General features: G+C 39.3%; 1 protein-coding gene across 1 annotated transcript in view; it reads right to left on the reverse strand.

Moving 5' to 3' along the window:
• Nucleotides 1-15,570, reverse strand: part of KDM4C (lysine demethylase 4C) — a 265,420-nt gene that overhangs the window by 97,423 nt on the left and 152,427 nt on the right. Inside the window, 2 exon segments of the mRNA XM_069881261.1 lie at nucleotides 13,565-13,641; nucleotides 14,541-14,757. Coding sequence (XP_069737362.1) covers nucleotides 13,565-13,641; nucleotides 14,541-14,757 — 294 coding nt within the window.

Here is a 15,570-nt window from a genome sequence, read left to right on the forward strand (position 1 = left end):
TGTGATAACCTTATTATCACAGCTTTATCTAGCAGTGTAACATCTAATCTTGAATTCCACCACACCTAAATCAATGAGATACAAATGTTATGGCTAAGGTTGATAAATATATTTTTTGTTCTCTTCAAGCCACTCTGGTGGGTTTTTTAGAGAAAAACTTGAAAATGAAAATAGAAACCTTTATTCTTCTACTCTCTCAATTGCTTTGTAATATCCAAGGTCACACATTATAACAGTATTAAAAGAGATGTACACTTGGATATGGGATTGCAGCCTTTTGAGATATCATTTCCTCAGCCTATTTATATTTATGTCTATATTTATCATTGTGTAAAGAGAAAAGGGTTGATGTTTCTCTTCACACATTCAAAAATGTCATTTTCAGCAACGGTCCACTAATGAATATTTTAATCTTTCCACAACAGGGGAATAATTTTCATTCAGAAAATAGCTTTTGAGATTATTTACCATATCCACTTCACACTACTACCTTAAAATCAGTTTTTCAGAAATTGACTTCATCTTTTTTAGAAATAAAACATTCCTGAAAGTAATAAATTATAGACAAGTTGAGGGTTGTCTAGTAGAAGGATTCACTTTCCTGCTTGTGAGCACCATTTGTCATGGCAATAAGAAGTCCCTGGTGATTGAAAGAAAGCTAAAGTTGTGCCCATTTCAAAAACAGGGAGAAAAGACGACCCTAAGAACTACCGACCTGTCAGCCTCACCTCTGTGCCTGGGAAGATAATGAAGCAGATCCTCCTACAAGCTGTGCTAAATCACATGGAGGACATGGAGGTGATTAATAGCAGCCAGTATGGCTTCACCAGGGGCAAGTCCTATATGACTAACTTAGTGGCTTTCTATGATGGGGTGACCACAGCAGTGGATACAGGTAAACCAACAGATGTGATCTATCTAGACTTCTGTAAAGACTTTGACACTGTTCCCCACAACATCCTTCTCTCTAAATTGGAGAGATATGGATTTGATGGGTGTACGGTTCGGTGAATAAGAAACTAGTTAGAGGGTAATATTCAGAGAGTAGTGGTCAATGGCTTAAAGTTCAGATGGAGATTCATGACAAGTGGTGTCCCTCAGGGGTCCGCACCGGGACCGCTGGTGTTTAATATCTTCATCAATTATACTGACAGAGAGATTGAGTGCACCCTCAGCAAGTTTGCAGATGACACCAAGCTGAGTGGTGTAGTTGCCGCACTGGAAAGAAGGGATGTAATCCAGAGGGACCTGGACAGGCTGGATAAGTGGGCCAGTGAGAACCTCATGAGGATCAGTAAGGTCAAGTGCAAGGTCCTGCACCTGGGCCAGGGCAATCCCCGATTTCAGTAGACTATGGGAGGTGACGCGATTGAGAGCTGCCCTGCAGAGAAAGACTTCAGGGAGCTGGTTGATGAGAAGCTCAACATGACCCGGCAATGTGTGCTCACAGCCCAGAAGGCCAACTGTATCTTGGGCTGCATCAAAAGAAGCATGGCCAGCAGGTCAAGGGAGGCGATTCTGCCCCTCTATTCCTCTCTTGTGAGACCTCACCTGGAGTACTGAGTCCAGTTCTGGAATTCTCAGCGTAAGAAGGATATGGAGCTGTTGGAATGGGTCCAGAGGAGGCTACAAAGATGATCAGATGGCTGGAGCACCTTCCATATGAGGACAGGCTGAGAGAGTTGAGGTTGTTCAGCCTGGAGAACAGAAGGTTCTGAGGAAACTTCATAGCGACCTTGCAGTATCTGAAAGGAGCTCACAAGAAAGCTGAAGAGGGACTACTCATAAAGGCTAGTGGTGATAGGATGAGATGGAATGTGTTAAAACTGGAGAGGGACAGATTTAGAATAGACATTAGGAAGAATTTCTTCACCATGAAAGTTGTGAGACACTGGCACAGGTTGCCAAAGAAGTTGTGGCTGCCCCATCCCTGCAGGTGTTCAAGGCCAGGGTGGATGGGGCCTTGGATAACCTGATCTAGTGGGATGGTCCTACCTATGGCAGGGGGGTTATAACTAGATGATTTTAAGGTCCCTTACAACCCTAACTATTCCATGATTCTGTGATTCTATGATTCTATGATTTCTTAACAGAGATGCTAGATGCCACCATTATAACTCACAGTATACATTTGTATATAAATCCTGTAAAACTTCCACCATTATCTGCCTCAACAATGCCTCAACTTCTATTAACAATAGGAACTTTGAGAAAATAATTTCAAATTTTTTTTTTAGAAAATGTTACCGAAAAATCTTACACTGTTCAAAGGAATAAACTACTATAAAGTATTTTGGCATTTTGTAGATGCTTAAAGTTCAAGCTGATTCAGGAGGCTGAAAGATATATCTACCATTGGTTAATGTGTATGTAATATGTAGATGTACTTTTGGCTGCAGGCTTAAATGAGGTTCTTTAAACTGAATACAGGCACACTTCTTCTACAGATTAACATTTTACTATTTCAGACACATTCAAATCTGTACAAGACATTCCCCCTTTGAAAATTTAAAATTTACAAATCATCAGCTATTGAATTTCCACATTTTAGGAGCCTGTTCCCACAAACATCCGGTCTGCCCTGCCCTTGATACAGAGATGGTCAAAAATTTCTTTTCAATTGCAGGAAATTGCAATTGCCTCATGCCAGGTTGAGAAAACGTTATACAGACCAACTAGTCTTTTGCTGTGTTGTCTATGACATAGCTTGAGAAAAGTGATCTGCAAGAATGCAGGAAGCAGGAGGTGGCTGGCACAAGAAGACCTGGGAAAGGACAGGCAAAAGAAGTGAGATGAAGAATGGGAGAAAGGAGAGAATTCTGCAGCCAGAAAAGGAATGGGAACTGACTGGGCTGAAACTGAAGAATTAAAACACTTATTAAGGTAACTGGAGTAAAAATAACACGCACTTGGTGGGTTTAGGGGGGTGGGGAGGGGAAGGGGCTGTGTTCCCTTTCTCACTGGAATGTGCATAACCGAACTAAAAACCATGTATAAAGTATGAAAAGGAGACTGTTGCTTTGCTGAATATGAAATATTTTCTTCAATAGCTTCAGAAAATGTGTACAGTAGAAAGAGCGACTGTTCACAAGCGTCTGAATAAGAAAGATTACAGACAACTTCCCCATTGAAGAGAAGTCAAAAGGAATGAGATTAACTGTTTTAAAAAATAACTAAATAAGCACTGAAATTAGGTACGAAATACAAAACTGATTATTCTTCCTGCAAAATATGAGACTGTGAAGATCACTGCCAGAGAACACCACTGAAGCTAAACACATAGTAAACGCAGAAAAAAAAAAAAGAATGGAATGATCATGTCTACTGATAAAAACAACATAGGATTATTCCCATTTTTATAAGACACTCTTCTGAAGTGTCAATAAATGTTAGAAACTTTCAGATGAAAATTTTTATCTTCAAGAAAGCAGCCTGGCACCAGCAGTGCAGGGCAGGATATCCTCCTACTGCCTATTTCCAGGGCTTTTTTCCATTCAGTGATTTTGTAGCAGTGCTCCTGGGGATCAGGTATGGTCTTTGAGGAAAAATTTAGATTGAATGAGGGTGGTGGAGTCTCTCTTGCCCAACTCCACCTCCAAGCAGGGTCAGATTCAAAACTGTATCTGATTGAAATCCTTCTTCACCATGCTGGGAGTGGACGACCCCTTCCTTGGTAAAATAAGAATACCCATGCACGTGGAAGTGCCCAAAGTTAGCAAGTCTTTTCGCATGGATATCAATGGCAAAGGCTGACTTAGTGAACTGTAGTGAAGGGAATTCAAGGTCAAAATAGAATTTGGGTCTGAGCATTATGGCACTCAGGATAAAACTTTATTTTCCAGGTTTAACGGCTTTCAACTCAGTTCCTGTGACAGCATCAGGAGACTCAGTATTTACAAACCTGTTAAAATATGCCCCATCAAAGATTGTTTTTTTACAAGCAATACATATCCTATTACTAGTCTACTATCAGCACCTGAAAGAAATATCATGCTCTCCACTTGCAATCCCACACATGGTTGCCATTGGCATTTACATGTAATTCTCCCAGTAAGTCACCTTTTTGTAGAGAAGGTTTGGGAAAAACTCAGATTTTATAAACAAACAAACAAACTGACTGGGGAGAATTAAATCAGGCCTTACTTCTTTTGAAAAGAGAAGAGAAAACGAGAAAACTTAAGGTTTTAACCTTTTCTGCTATAACCAGATTTTCATGCCCAGTAATTTGTTTTTATTAACAATATCCAAATGCTTTTAAAGCTCAGTATTAAAATCAGTTTGCAAATTAAGACACTGTATACCAACTCAAATGTACTGAGTTAATTTTGGCAGTTATGAGGGTCTGAAAACAGGAGTGTATAATGGAAATGCTGACAGTGTATCAGTAAGAAAGGCATTGCTATAAAAAGATTGTTCAAAATCATTTTTGATAAGGGCAAAACAGGGCAGTGTCCATGCAGGAATGGGGAAAGTTCTTACATGCCAGTTTTCTGATGCTTTGGGGGGAAAAAACAAAAACAAAAACAAAACCTTCAACTGATGTAATGGGCTATTCTAAACACAAAACATGAACAAATCAAAAGTCTTAATATCAGCAGTAAAATATAAAGCATGAGAAAGCTCATGTACAGGGAAAAAAAAAAATTGGCTAAGCTGTTTAACCCTTGCTATTCAACATAGGATCCATTCTCAAAATCAGTGCCAACTGACCAGACGAGTGGTGAACTCTTTCTGGAATGCTATGGAACATTAGAAAAAGGCGTGAAAAGTCATGCAGTTTCCCTAGTAGCCTTGCTGCATACTACATTACTTACTGCTTACTACATTACATTACTACAATAACAGCTAACTTATGAAGTGAGGCACTGGGGTGTATTTACCTGTTTCTTTATTTGCTCTTCTTTCTAACTCTTTCACATCCCAAACCATTTAGTTCTTTAAATAATAAAGGTATCTAATTTATGTACTGTAGCTACTAGTGACCACAGTCTTCCACACCGTATAGCACGTTGCATTCTCTATAATGTCTGTCATTATTCTTCCTGACTTCACTAGCTTTCTTTAGCTGAAGCATTTAAGACTAATGAGGCATTTGTTCTCAATCAGGGTACTTTGTATGAACACAGTTACACTTTCAAGAGCAATGCAGTTGACTTATTTAATTTTTTTTTATTTTTTAATTGTTTTGGAGGATTGATTTATGGCTATTTTTTTTTCTATTTGCATAGACAAATTTGGTACTATTCTTTTGTCAATGATCATCAAAGAGGACCTACTGCCTAGTAGAATATGAAGATACGTTATCATGGATCTAAGTGCATCTCAGAAGTTCCAAATTTGACATAAAATTTTGTAAAGTATACTACATCAGCTACTTACAGATGCTGCAACTGCAGGAAACCATATGCTTCTGAATCTCAAAAATAGTTTCCTCTGATAACATAAAATGGAATCACCATCAAAGAAAATTCTGGCCCTGTAAATCTGACTCCATGTAGGCATTTCTCTATCTCCATATTTTAATGGTGTTCACAGTTGGCATTCACACATATAACAGTTTCATTCACCTATTAATACAGCTTTCTTTTCTATAGTGCTCTCATACTTAGTGCTCTGCACTCCCATATAGTGCCTTGCAAAATTGTACTGACACTCAAAAACCTAGTAGAGACCAAATTTTCTATGAAGTTAACATAATTGCTGGGAGTTTAAGAAAGTATCATTTAAAAGAACTAAAAGTAATACTTAGTTGTGTAAGCAGAGGTGTGAGAAGGAACTCACTCTCCTAAGATGTTTATTTTGAACTTTGAACCAAGGTTCATGCCAATCTTTCATAACTTCCTTTCTATTCTCCACTGCACAAAACGTTTCTTTTTCCTTCTTTCCCCATAAGGGAATTCTTCAGACAGGTCTTCCTCAGCTAAATCTCCTCCTTCTAGGAATCCACGTGAAGAGGAAGGAAAAATTTCAGGCATTCAAAAAGTTGGAGTGTGTGGGAATAGGTATTTTCTGGTAATTAAATCTTTTCATTTTGTGCACTGTTCTGATGCAAGAATTGAATTTTTGAAGGCATGTGGATATATAATTCCCCCAGTGAGTCCAATCTCAGTTTCTCATCTTCTGCAACAGTTGCAGCTTCAGGAATGATTATCCTGAGCAAGAATTTAGATTGATATGATTTTTTTCATTTGTTTCATGTAGAAACTTGAACTCTGAACTATGTTAGTTGGAATTTAAAATACACTCACTCTGTATTCCCTACAGTAAAAAAAAAGTCATGCAAATAAATAATTTTCTTCAATTACATCTCCTACCCCAGAGAGACTTATGGTACTACGCAGAGTTTAAAGTACAACTAAAATATCCTATGTGTAAACAGCAGATATGGTACAAATTATACAAATTAAAAAACTGATTTATAAAATAACATATGCATGCAATTCAAAGGTAGTATTAAACTTTCAGCTGTGGGTTGGCACACCTAACATAAGTTGTAGATTTTTAAATGGGAAAGTAATACTCTGGGCAGCACCATATTCAAAGTTGTCATTTTTTGTAGACGTGCTGAAGATTGGTTAAAAGGGAACCATATTTATCCTAAGTATAATGCTAAGATTAAAGTATTGTACTATTTTGAAGTGAAAACTGTTAGGATAATCTAAGGTTATTGTCTAAGCTCTGAAGAGACACAAACATGATCCTAAAATGACAAACAGAAGTTAAACGAGATTAGGCAATTCTTAATTATGCTGATGTCAGCGCTGAGGTTCCATACAAACAAAAATACACTGCTAAATTTAAATTGCAAATCAAACTGATAATTTTTTCTCCAAAGGGAAGTACAGTCACTTTTCTTTGCAGTGAATAATACTGTTCAAACAGGCAGAGGAGTACTATAGGAAAAAGAAACAACTTTAAGCAGACCAGTCTAGATTTCTGTGTTTTTTCCGTAAGGACATGAAAAGTAATTAGCAAACGATGCACAGAACTTTATCACTATGTTAGTGATTTTATGATGGTTGGTGGCATGAGACACTAAGGATTGAAAGCAAATACATATTCCTATATGTTTGGTACCCGTTTGTTTACATCATATTCTTTCTGTCACTTGAATATGAGAACTTAAAACACTATCAATGTTACGATTCAAGAAAACTTCTGTTTATTACTCCTCCCCATGAGACCTCACAGCAAAGAATCAGTTTGTTTGTTTTTAAATATCTCTTTGCCCTCTGCTATTGCCTAAGTGTTTAGAAATTCATAAATTCATTATTTGTTTTGGATTGTTCTTGGAATCCAAGATAGGCTGACTGCCACATAATTCTTTGCATTACCCATTCCCTGCTCTTCTAAAAAGCTACGTTAAATTTTCTAGCTGCTGGCACCTCACCTAAGTTCTGTAAACTCTCACAGATAAAACTAAAAAGTTCTGAGATCGCATCAGCACCTCAAGATTTCTGAATGAGCCTACTATTAAAAAAACAAAAAGTGAATCAGGTATCACTCACGTACCAGTAAGTAACAGGACATTATCCACATCCTTGAAACTGTTGGATTTTTGCTATTTAAGTCAGGTAGTAGTTGCCTGGTATCTATCCATTGCTACATTTTTCAGCTTATAATGAACTGTTCACATTGGCATGTGAACAGCACGCAATAACAAAGAAAACAATATAGCAGAATACGGAGGACAAATTTTAAGTAAATTTAATACTAATAAGGCCTATTCAATCTCAATGTTTCATTCAAACTTCCCAACTGAACAACAACTTATGATATCAAGAATATGAACGTTATTCCATAAACATATCTGAATGAAGAATTCTCTCGGGCCGTAAGTTCATTTCACTCAGGATACCAAATCAGAGGTACAGAAAGATGAAGTTGACAGCACTAACAATATAGCTGTACAGCAATCAATACTCATATACAACCACAGCACTGCAGTTAAACATATAATAACCAGAATATTTATGTATTTATTACATTAAATAATTGTGCAAGTTGGCAACACATTCAGTCTAGCCTTTGCACAGTGAAAATAGTGCTACATTGCCCTCTCACTAACTCAGCAGCCTGCTGGAGCTGGTGTGTCCAAACACCATCCACCTGCAAACTGCAAGGTTGGGGTTACAAGAGATGGGGAATGGCAGCAAGTTCCTGCCAGACGAAGGAAACCTGCTCCCCTCACCCAGATAGCAAAACCCCAGATGCCCCTGCTGAACAAGTACCAGGTGCTGCAGGTGGAATCCAACCCTGAGGATGAGGATGATGGCTCCCACAGCCTAGAATCCTTCCCTAGGCCGCACCACTCTCAGAAAAAGATAAAAACATCCTCCATTAAGTAGAAGAGGAGGGTGATTGTTGTAGGGGACTCCCTCCTGAAAGGAACGGAGGGACCCATTTGCAGACTGGACCTGCTCCACAGAGAGGTCTGCTGCTTACTGGGGGCATCAGTGAAGGAGGTAGCTAGAAAAGTTCCTTCCCTAGTCCACGAGACAGACTACTATCCTCTGATACAAATTTGGGGTACAAACTCTTCAGGCAGGATAGGAAGGGCAGGACAGGAGGCGGGGTAGCCCTCTTTGTAAGGGAGGACTTGGACTCTGTTGAGATGGATTGTGGTGATGAGGAGATTGAGAGCCTGTGGGTTAAAATAAGAGGAGCCCACCAGAAGGTAGATTTTGTGATGGGAGTCTGTTACAGACCACCCAGCCAAGGAGAAGCAGCTGATGAGCTCTTCTATTAACAGCTGGGGTTAATCTCTAGATCAATGCCTCTTGTTCTTGTGGGAGACTTCAATCTTCCTGATACCTGCTGGAAGTACAATAGAGCAGAAAGGAAGCAGTCTAGGAGGTTCCTGGAGTGCATGGAAGACAACTTCCTTGCACAGCTGGTGAATGAAGCAACAAGGGAGGGTGCCCTCCTGGACCTGCTGTTTGTGAACAGAGAAGGCCTTGTGGGGGATGTGGCAGTAGGTGGACGCCTAGGACAAAGTGATCATGAGATGATAGGGTTTTCTGTTTTAGGACAAGTGAAGAGGGTTGTTAGTAGGGCGGTAGCATTAAATTTCCAGAGGACAGGCTTCGAACTCTTCAGAAGGCTGGTTGGCAAAGTCTCATGGGAGACAGTACTCAAGGGCAAGGGAGCCCAGGAGGGCTGGGAGCTCTTCAAAAAGGAAATCCTAGCAGCTCAGGAGAAAGCAATCCCCATGTATGTTCCGGAAAAAAAAACGGCAGGGGAGAAAGCCAGCTTGGTTGAACAGAGAGATCTTGAGTGATATCAAGAAGAAGAGACATGTTTATGGGCTCTGGAAGAGGGGACAGGCCTCTTGGGTGGATTACAGGAGGGAAGGGAGACTGTGTAGAGAAAAAATCGGAATCGCTAAGGATCAGCTAGGAACCAGATTAACAAAGTCTGTGAAAGATAACAAAAAATCCTTCTGTAAATATATAAATAATAAAAGGAGGACTAGGGAGACCATACAGTCCCTATTGGACGCAGAAGGAACAACAGTGACAGAGGATGAGGAAAAGGCTGAGGTACTTAATGCCTTCTTCACCTCAGTCTTAAATTGTAAAGAAAGTCGTTCTGTCTGTGTAGAAACCCAGGAGCTAGAGGAGCAAAATGAGGCTCCCATGATCCAAGAGGAGATGGTCAGAGCCTTGCTTGCCCAACTAGACACCCACAAGTCTATGGGGCCGGATGGGATTCATCCAAGGGTATTGAAGGAGCTGGCGGATGTGCTGGCCAAACCCCTTTCCATCATCTTCCAACAGTCCTGGAAGAGTGGGGAAGTTCCACTGGACTGGAGGCTGGCTGATGTTGTGCCCATCTACAAGAAGGGTCACAGGGAGGATCCAGGGAACTACCGGCCTGTCAGTCTAACCTCAGTGCCAGGAAAAGTCATGGAACAGGTGACCTTGAGCGCTATCATGAAGCACATGCAAGAGAACCGGGTGATCAGGCCCAGTCAACATGGGTTCACAAAAGGCAGGTCTTGCCAAACTAACCTGATCGCCTTCTATGACAAAGTCACTCAGCTGCTGGATGAGGGAAAGGCTGTGGATGTGGTCTTCCTGGACTTCAGTAAAGCCTTTGACTAAGTTTCTCACGGCATTCTGCTTCAGAAGCTGTCAGCCTCTGGCCTGGACAGGCGCACACTCTCCTGGGAGGAAATCTGGTTGGCTGGCCGGGCCCAGAGAGTGGTGGGAAATGGTGTGAAATCCAGCTGGAGGCCAGTGACAAGTGGGGTTCCCCAGGGCTCAGTGCTGGGTCCAGCCCTGTTCAATGTCTTTATCAATGACCTGGATGAAGGCATTGAGTGCACCCTTAGCAAGTTTGCAGATGACACTAAGCTGGGTGGAAGTGTCAACCTGCTGGAGGGTAGGGAGGCTCTGCAAAGGGATCTGAACAGGCTGGACTGCTGGGCAGAGTCCAATGGGATGAGAGGTTTAACAAGGCCAAATGCTGGGTCCTGCACTTGGGGCACAACAACCCTGTGCAGTGCTACAGACTAGGAGAAGTCTGTCTAGAAAGCTGCCTGGAGGAGAGGGACCTGGGCGCGTTGGTTGACAGCCGACTGAACATGAGCCAGCAGTGTGCCCAGGTGGCCAAGAAGGCCAAGGGCATCTTGGCTTGTATCAGAAACGGTGTGACCAGCAGGTCCAGGGAGGTTACTCTCCCTCTGTACTCGGCACTGGTGAGACCGCTCCTCGAATCCTGTGTCTCCGGTTCTGGGCCCCTCACCACAAGAAGGATGTTGAGGCTCTGGAGTGTGTCCAGAGAAGAGCAACAAAGCTGGTGAAGGGGCTGGAGAACAGGCCTTATGAGGAGCGGCTGAGAGAGCTGGGGTTGCTTAGCCTGGAGAAGAGGAGGCTGAGGGGAGACCTCATTGCTCTCTACAACTACCTGAAAGGAGGTTATAGAGAGGAGGGTGCTGGCCTCTTCTCCCAAGTGACGGGGGACAGGACAAGAGGGAATGGCCTCAAGCTCCGCCAGGGGAGATTTAGGCTGGACATTAGGAAAAAATTCTTCACAGAAAGGGTGATTGGGCACTGGAACAGGCTGCCCAGGGAGGTGGTTGATTCACCTTCCCTGGAGGTGTTTAAGGGATGGGTGGACGAGGTGCTAAGGGGCATGGTTTAGTGTTTGATAGGAATGGTTGGACTTGATGATCCAGTGGGTCTCTTCCAACCTGGTTATTCTATGATTCTATGATTCTATGTCACAACTATCACCCTTTTGTTACCTAAAACATACAATTCCAGAAATCCACTGAGTATTCTCTCCCTTTCCTAGAACGTGCATTTGCAAAAATTCAATACTAAAACCTCTTCACACAAAATATCCATTCAGCTATTTTTTGTATGGTTTTGGTATCGCTTCCACTGCTTCATCTCATCTCCTCAGATAATATGGCCAAAAAGTACTTTCCCTAAAATTCAGAACTTCCGTATTTTCAGAAAATTCTGTGCATCGTAACAGAATAACACTAAATTTATTCGGTAAAAAGTGTCTACTTCTTTTCAAATTAATGCCGTCCTTGAGTGCAAATTTTTCCACTAAAAGTTTGTCAAAGAAAAATCCCAGTCAAGTTTTATCCTTCTCCTCAATACATTCCTTCTTCTATCATATTACCCAATTTCCCCTTTATTGCACCACAGTGAACATAAATGAGTAAAGTCAGTTTTGATCTCACTAATTTTGTTCTTCTCTTACACCTACTGCTGCGCTATGTGAACATTCTCCTTGCTTCAAGAACATTTGCAAAATAACATTAAAACCTCAGAACAATTTTAGAATCTCTTCTACAGCACAACATTAACAATGCATAAGACAGAATTTTTACTGTTTTCAGAGACTTTTGATTTTAAAAAATTAAATATAGTCAAAAGATGGACTCTTCCCAAAATTCCCTTGAAATGTGTTACTGTTATATTGCAGTTAATATCACACTCCAAGGCAACATTCTAACTTTTTCAGTGTTTTCAACAAAGACTTCTGATTCAGTCCTATTGCTGTCATACCCAGTATTTCATTATTAAGAATGTTCTCCTTAGAATTCCCATACTTGCACATCATAGCCATATCTCCCCTGAAAAGAAATTAACAAAACTTTTTGATAAAGCAGCAGGGCTTTCTAACCCTGTTTGTTTAACTGATAATTAGATTCTGAGTTAATGACAACCTGTCACTTGCTAGAACAGACTTATGCTTTTCCCACCAAACTTCCCCAGACTCCAGGATAGTAGTCACAAAAGTAGTTCAAGAGATACTGAAATTCACAGTTTTCTGATAAGGAAGTATAGCAATATTTTCTGGTTACAATGAAAGATAAAAACTGAATCTTACCTAGTAAGAGCACCTTTCCTACTAAAATGAGAACATGTAGCAGAGACAGAAATTGATTCAATAAACATTTTAATAGCAATTCACTGAGAGGACACAAGACTAAACATGATAGATGGACATATATATATTTTTATATATGATGGATTGCTTGTATTTTTGTAATGAGCAGTTCTAAGCCACATTTTCCCTTTGGTTTACCAGTTCTTCTTTTCATTTCCTTAACTCTAAGCATTCACAAAAGAACCGTAAAATGTTGACAGCACATAAAAGGAAAATTGAAATGCATGTTTATTGTTACCTTCAGTTGCTGAAGATATGATTGTGAATCTCTTACAGGTGATTTTCATAATTGCAAGAAGTGATGTTTGACAAAACAATATTATATTTTCCTGTAGTTTGAATTCTCATTTCTTTTCCAACATAACTAAAAAATTATTATGTCATTTAAGGATTAAAGACACCTGAAATATCTTCTTTTAATTCATCAACTGAATGAAGAAAAGTTATGTTGCCATCAAAACTGATTACCACATTTCCTCAAGCTGTCTTAAGGAAAACAAATATTAGATGACTTACCAGGGCAACTGACAGATTGGAGAAATGTAAAATTTTAAAATGTTCTGGTTTTTTTAAAAGAATATATTTTCAGGGATTCCATGAGCTATTAATTGCTTTCTATTTATTCTTTGCTGTATAGAACTATTTTATACTTGTTTTTTAAGTAATAACAGGTATTTGGGAGCTTCAGAAGTGAAAACTTTTTCATCTTATACAGTGCAGTAAACCTTCATTGCTGTAAAAGAACATTCTCATTCTTAACTGTGGTTCATTATTTCTTATCCCTTTCTCCATTCTGCAGATGCTCACACATACCTACCTAAAATGTTTAGAGGAAATCTCATTTGTTGTTTCTTATCTGCATCTGATTTTTCAGTTGCTTCCTTGAACAATGTTTTACACACAATTATATTGTGTTACCCAATAATTTTCTTGAGTGTATAAACCTACTCCAAGTTCATCTACCAAAATGCTATTATATTCTATACTGAAATCTAGTTGTATTTTATATGTATTTTTTCCACAGCAAGTGTGTGTGCTCAAAATAAAAAACACACAGGCTACATTCCACATGCAATCACGCATGTGCTGCTTTATTTTCTTTTCCTCAACCTCTAGTATGCTAGGTAACTAAGCAACTTGTGAAACTTACGGCTGTCCAGGCTTCTTTCCTGCACCGAGAACACAACCAGTCATTATGGATTTCATGAGAAGGAACACCATAGCAACCTAGAATAAGAGAGCTGTATTGATTAATATATTCTGCCTTTCTATCTATGACATCACATAAATGCCAGTAAAATACAAAACCTGTGATGAAAGAGAGTTTTCCAACCTAGGTTTACTGCTAATTCCATCATCTATGAAATACATAAGTTATTCAGAGAGACACTCTTCCTCAAAAAAAAAAAAAAATACCCAGGCAACCTAAAATCAAAACAAACAAACAAACAAAAATGCCAAACATAAAAAAAACCAAAACCAACAGCAAACTCAGGGAAGTTCTTATTTTCTATCAGTTCAATGGCAAATCATGAATTCTCCCTGCAGGAAAAATGTACTATTTGAATTACTGTACTGACATTTATTCTATGCAATTACACTGCACTTCCATGTAAGAATTTCACATGGACTCCTTAAAGTTAACTATTCAAATCCTACTGTCTGTAGAAGTTAGTGCAGAAAATCATCACTCATTCTTGAAATAAAAAAGAATGCATGGCGGAGGAATTTACTGAATACCTAAAATCAATATCAATATTCACAAGTCCTCAAGTCCAGCAGGATTTCGTCCTTAATACTTAAGACATAACATCACACACTGGTTTAAAAATATGAGAAGTAGAAGAGGAATTTAATAGCTCAGAACTGAAATAAGAATTGGAAGTTTGTGATTATTGAGAGTTTACAGAGAAGTTAATTCTTCACTATTTTCACAGCTATCATTAACAAGTAATAGAGAATATAAGATAGTGATTAAAAAAATTTAGCCAGGGCTTGAAGTATTACATGCGGAAATATTCTTCAAGTACCTTGAAAGTTATACTTGAAACCTGGTTAGCTATTATTTATCAATAAAACTAGGTTTGAAATTACATTTCTGCCAAATGAACAATTAGTTTATTTACTTGCATGAACCCGTACACAACACTTTGCACAGGAAATGAGAAGACTTGTTCCATCTTCTTCAATAAAGGCATTTGATGGGTAGTGTTCAGTGTTTTCTTCACTATAAATAAAACACATCTCTGGAATAAGAGGCTTAGTCTTTTCATTTTCAGCCATCAATGTTTCTGCTGAGGTTTCTTCCCCAAAAGTAAGACTTTCTTCATCATGATTGTCTGGCTGAAAAATAAAATTTATATTTAACTAAAAGAGAGTTTAACTTCCTTTTTCTTTTGACAATGATGAAATTACTTCTTCCCTCCTACCTCTTGCCCTACCAATGTAACTGTTTTACAAGAAAAATTAACTGCTGCTAGGTATTTACCAGTCATTCTATAGCTCCTTGATTGTTGAAATAACTGCAAAATCTAGAACAGCACTCAGCCTGAAACTAGTGTTATTGCAGCAATGGTAATGTTCCTTTGTTTCCCTTTGAGCCCTTTAATTGGGTCCAGTGCAATGACAGTTTTCTTCCTAGTTCCCATGCTGAGAGGATTTCCATTTAGCAAGTTCAGAATTAGTACCATAGTACTATGGCAGCATTTTCAGCTAATATTTGATGCAAGAATTCCTCAAGCAAGTATCAGTGCTCTGCACGAGACTGTTTCTATGGGAATATTATTCCTTAGAAGGCCAAAATACTGTGAAAACACTTATTCCTTCAGCACTGCAGGAAACAGACATAGAAGAGAATCCCATAAAAGCATGTGAAGATGGACATAAAAGGAAAGAGCTAAATTACAAACCTACGTGGATTAGCACCTCAAGAAGTGCAACTACAAGAACAAGCAGACATACATTGTGTATCCTACATACACCCTACCAGAAGTCCTACACTATCTGCAACCAAGGATAAACAAACGTGGACAGAGTATCAGTTCTAATTTTGGCAATAGTCAGTTTATATACTTCTTCTCAAATCAAATGCACAACCTTATCTTATTTTCCATTTACTGGAAATGAAGTAGCTGGGCAGCGACTTCACTGGGAGAC

Source organism: Phaenicophaeus curvirostris, chromosome Z (genome assembly GCF_032191515.1).
Source record: "Phaenicophaeus curvirostris isolate KB17595 chromosome Z, BPBGC_Pcur_1.0, whole genome shotgun sequence".
NCBI classification, from domain to species: Eukaryota; Metazoa; Chordata; class Aves; order Cuculiformes; family Cuculidae; genus Phaenicophaeus; species Phaenicophaeus curvirostris.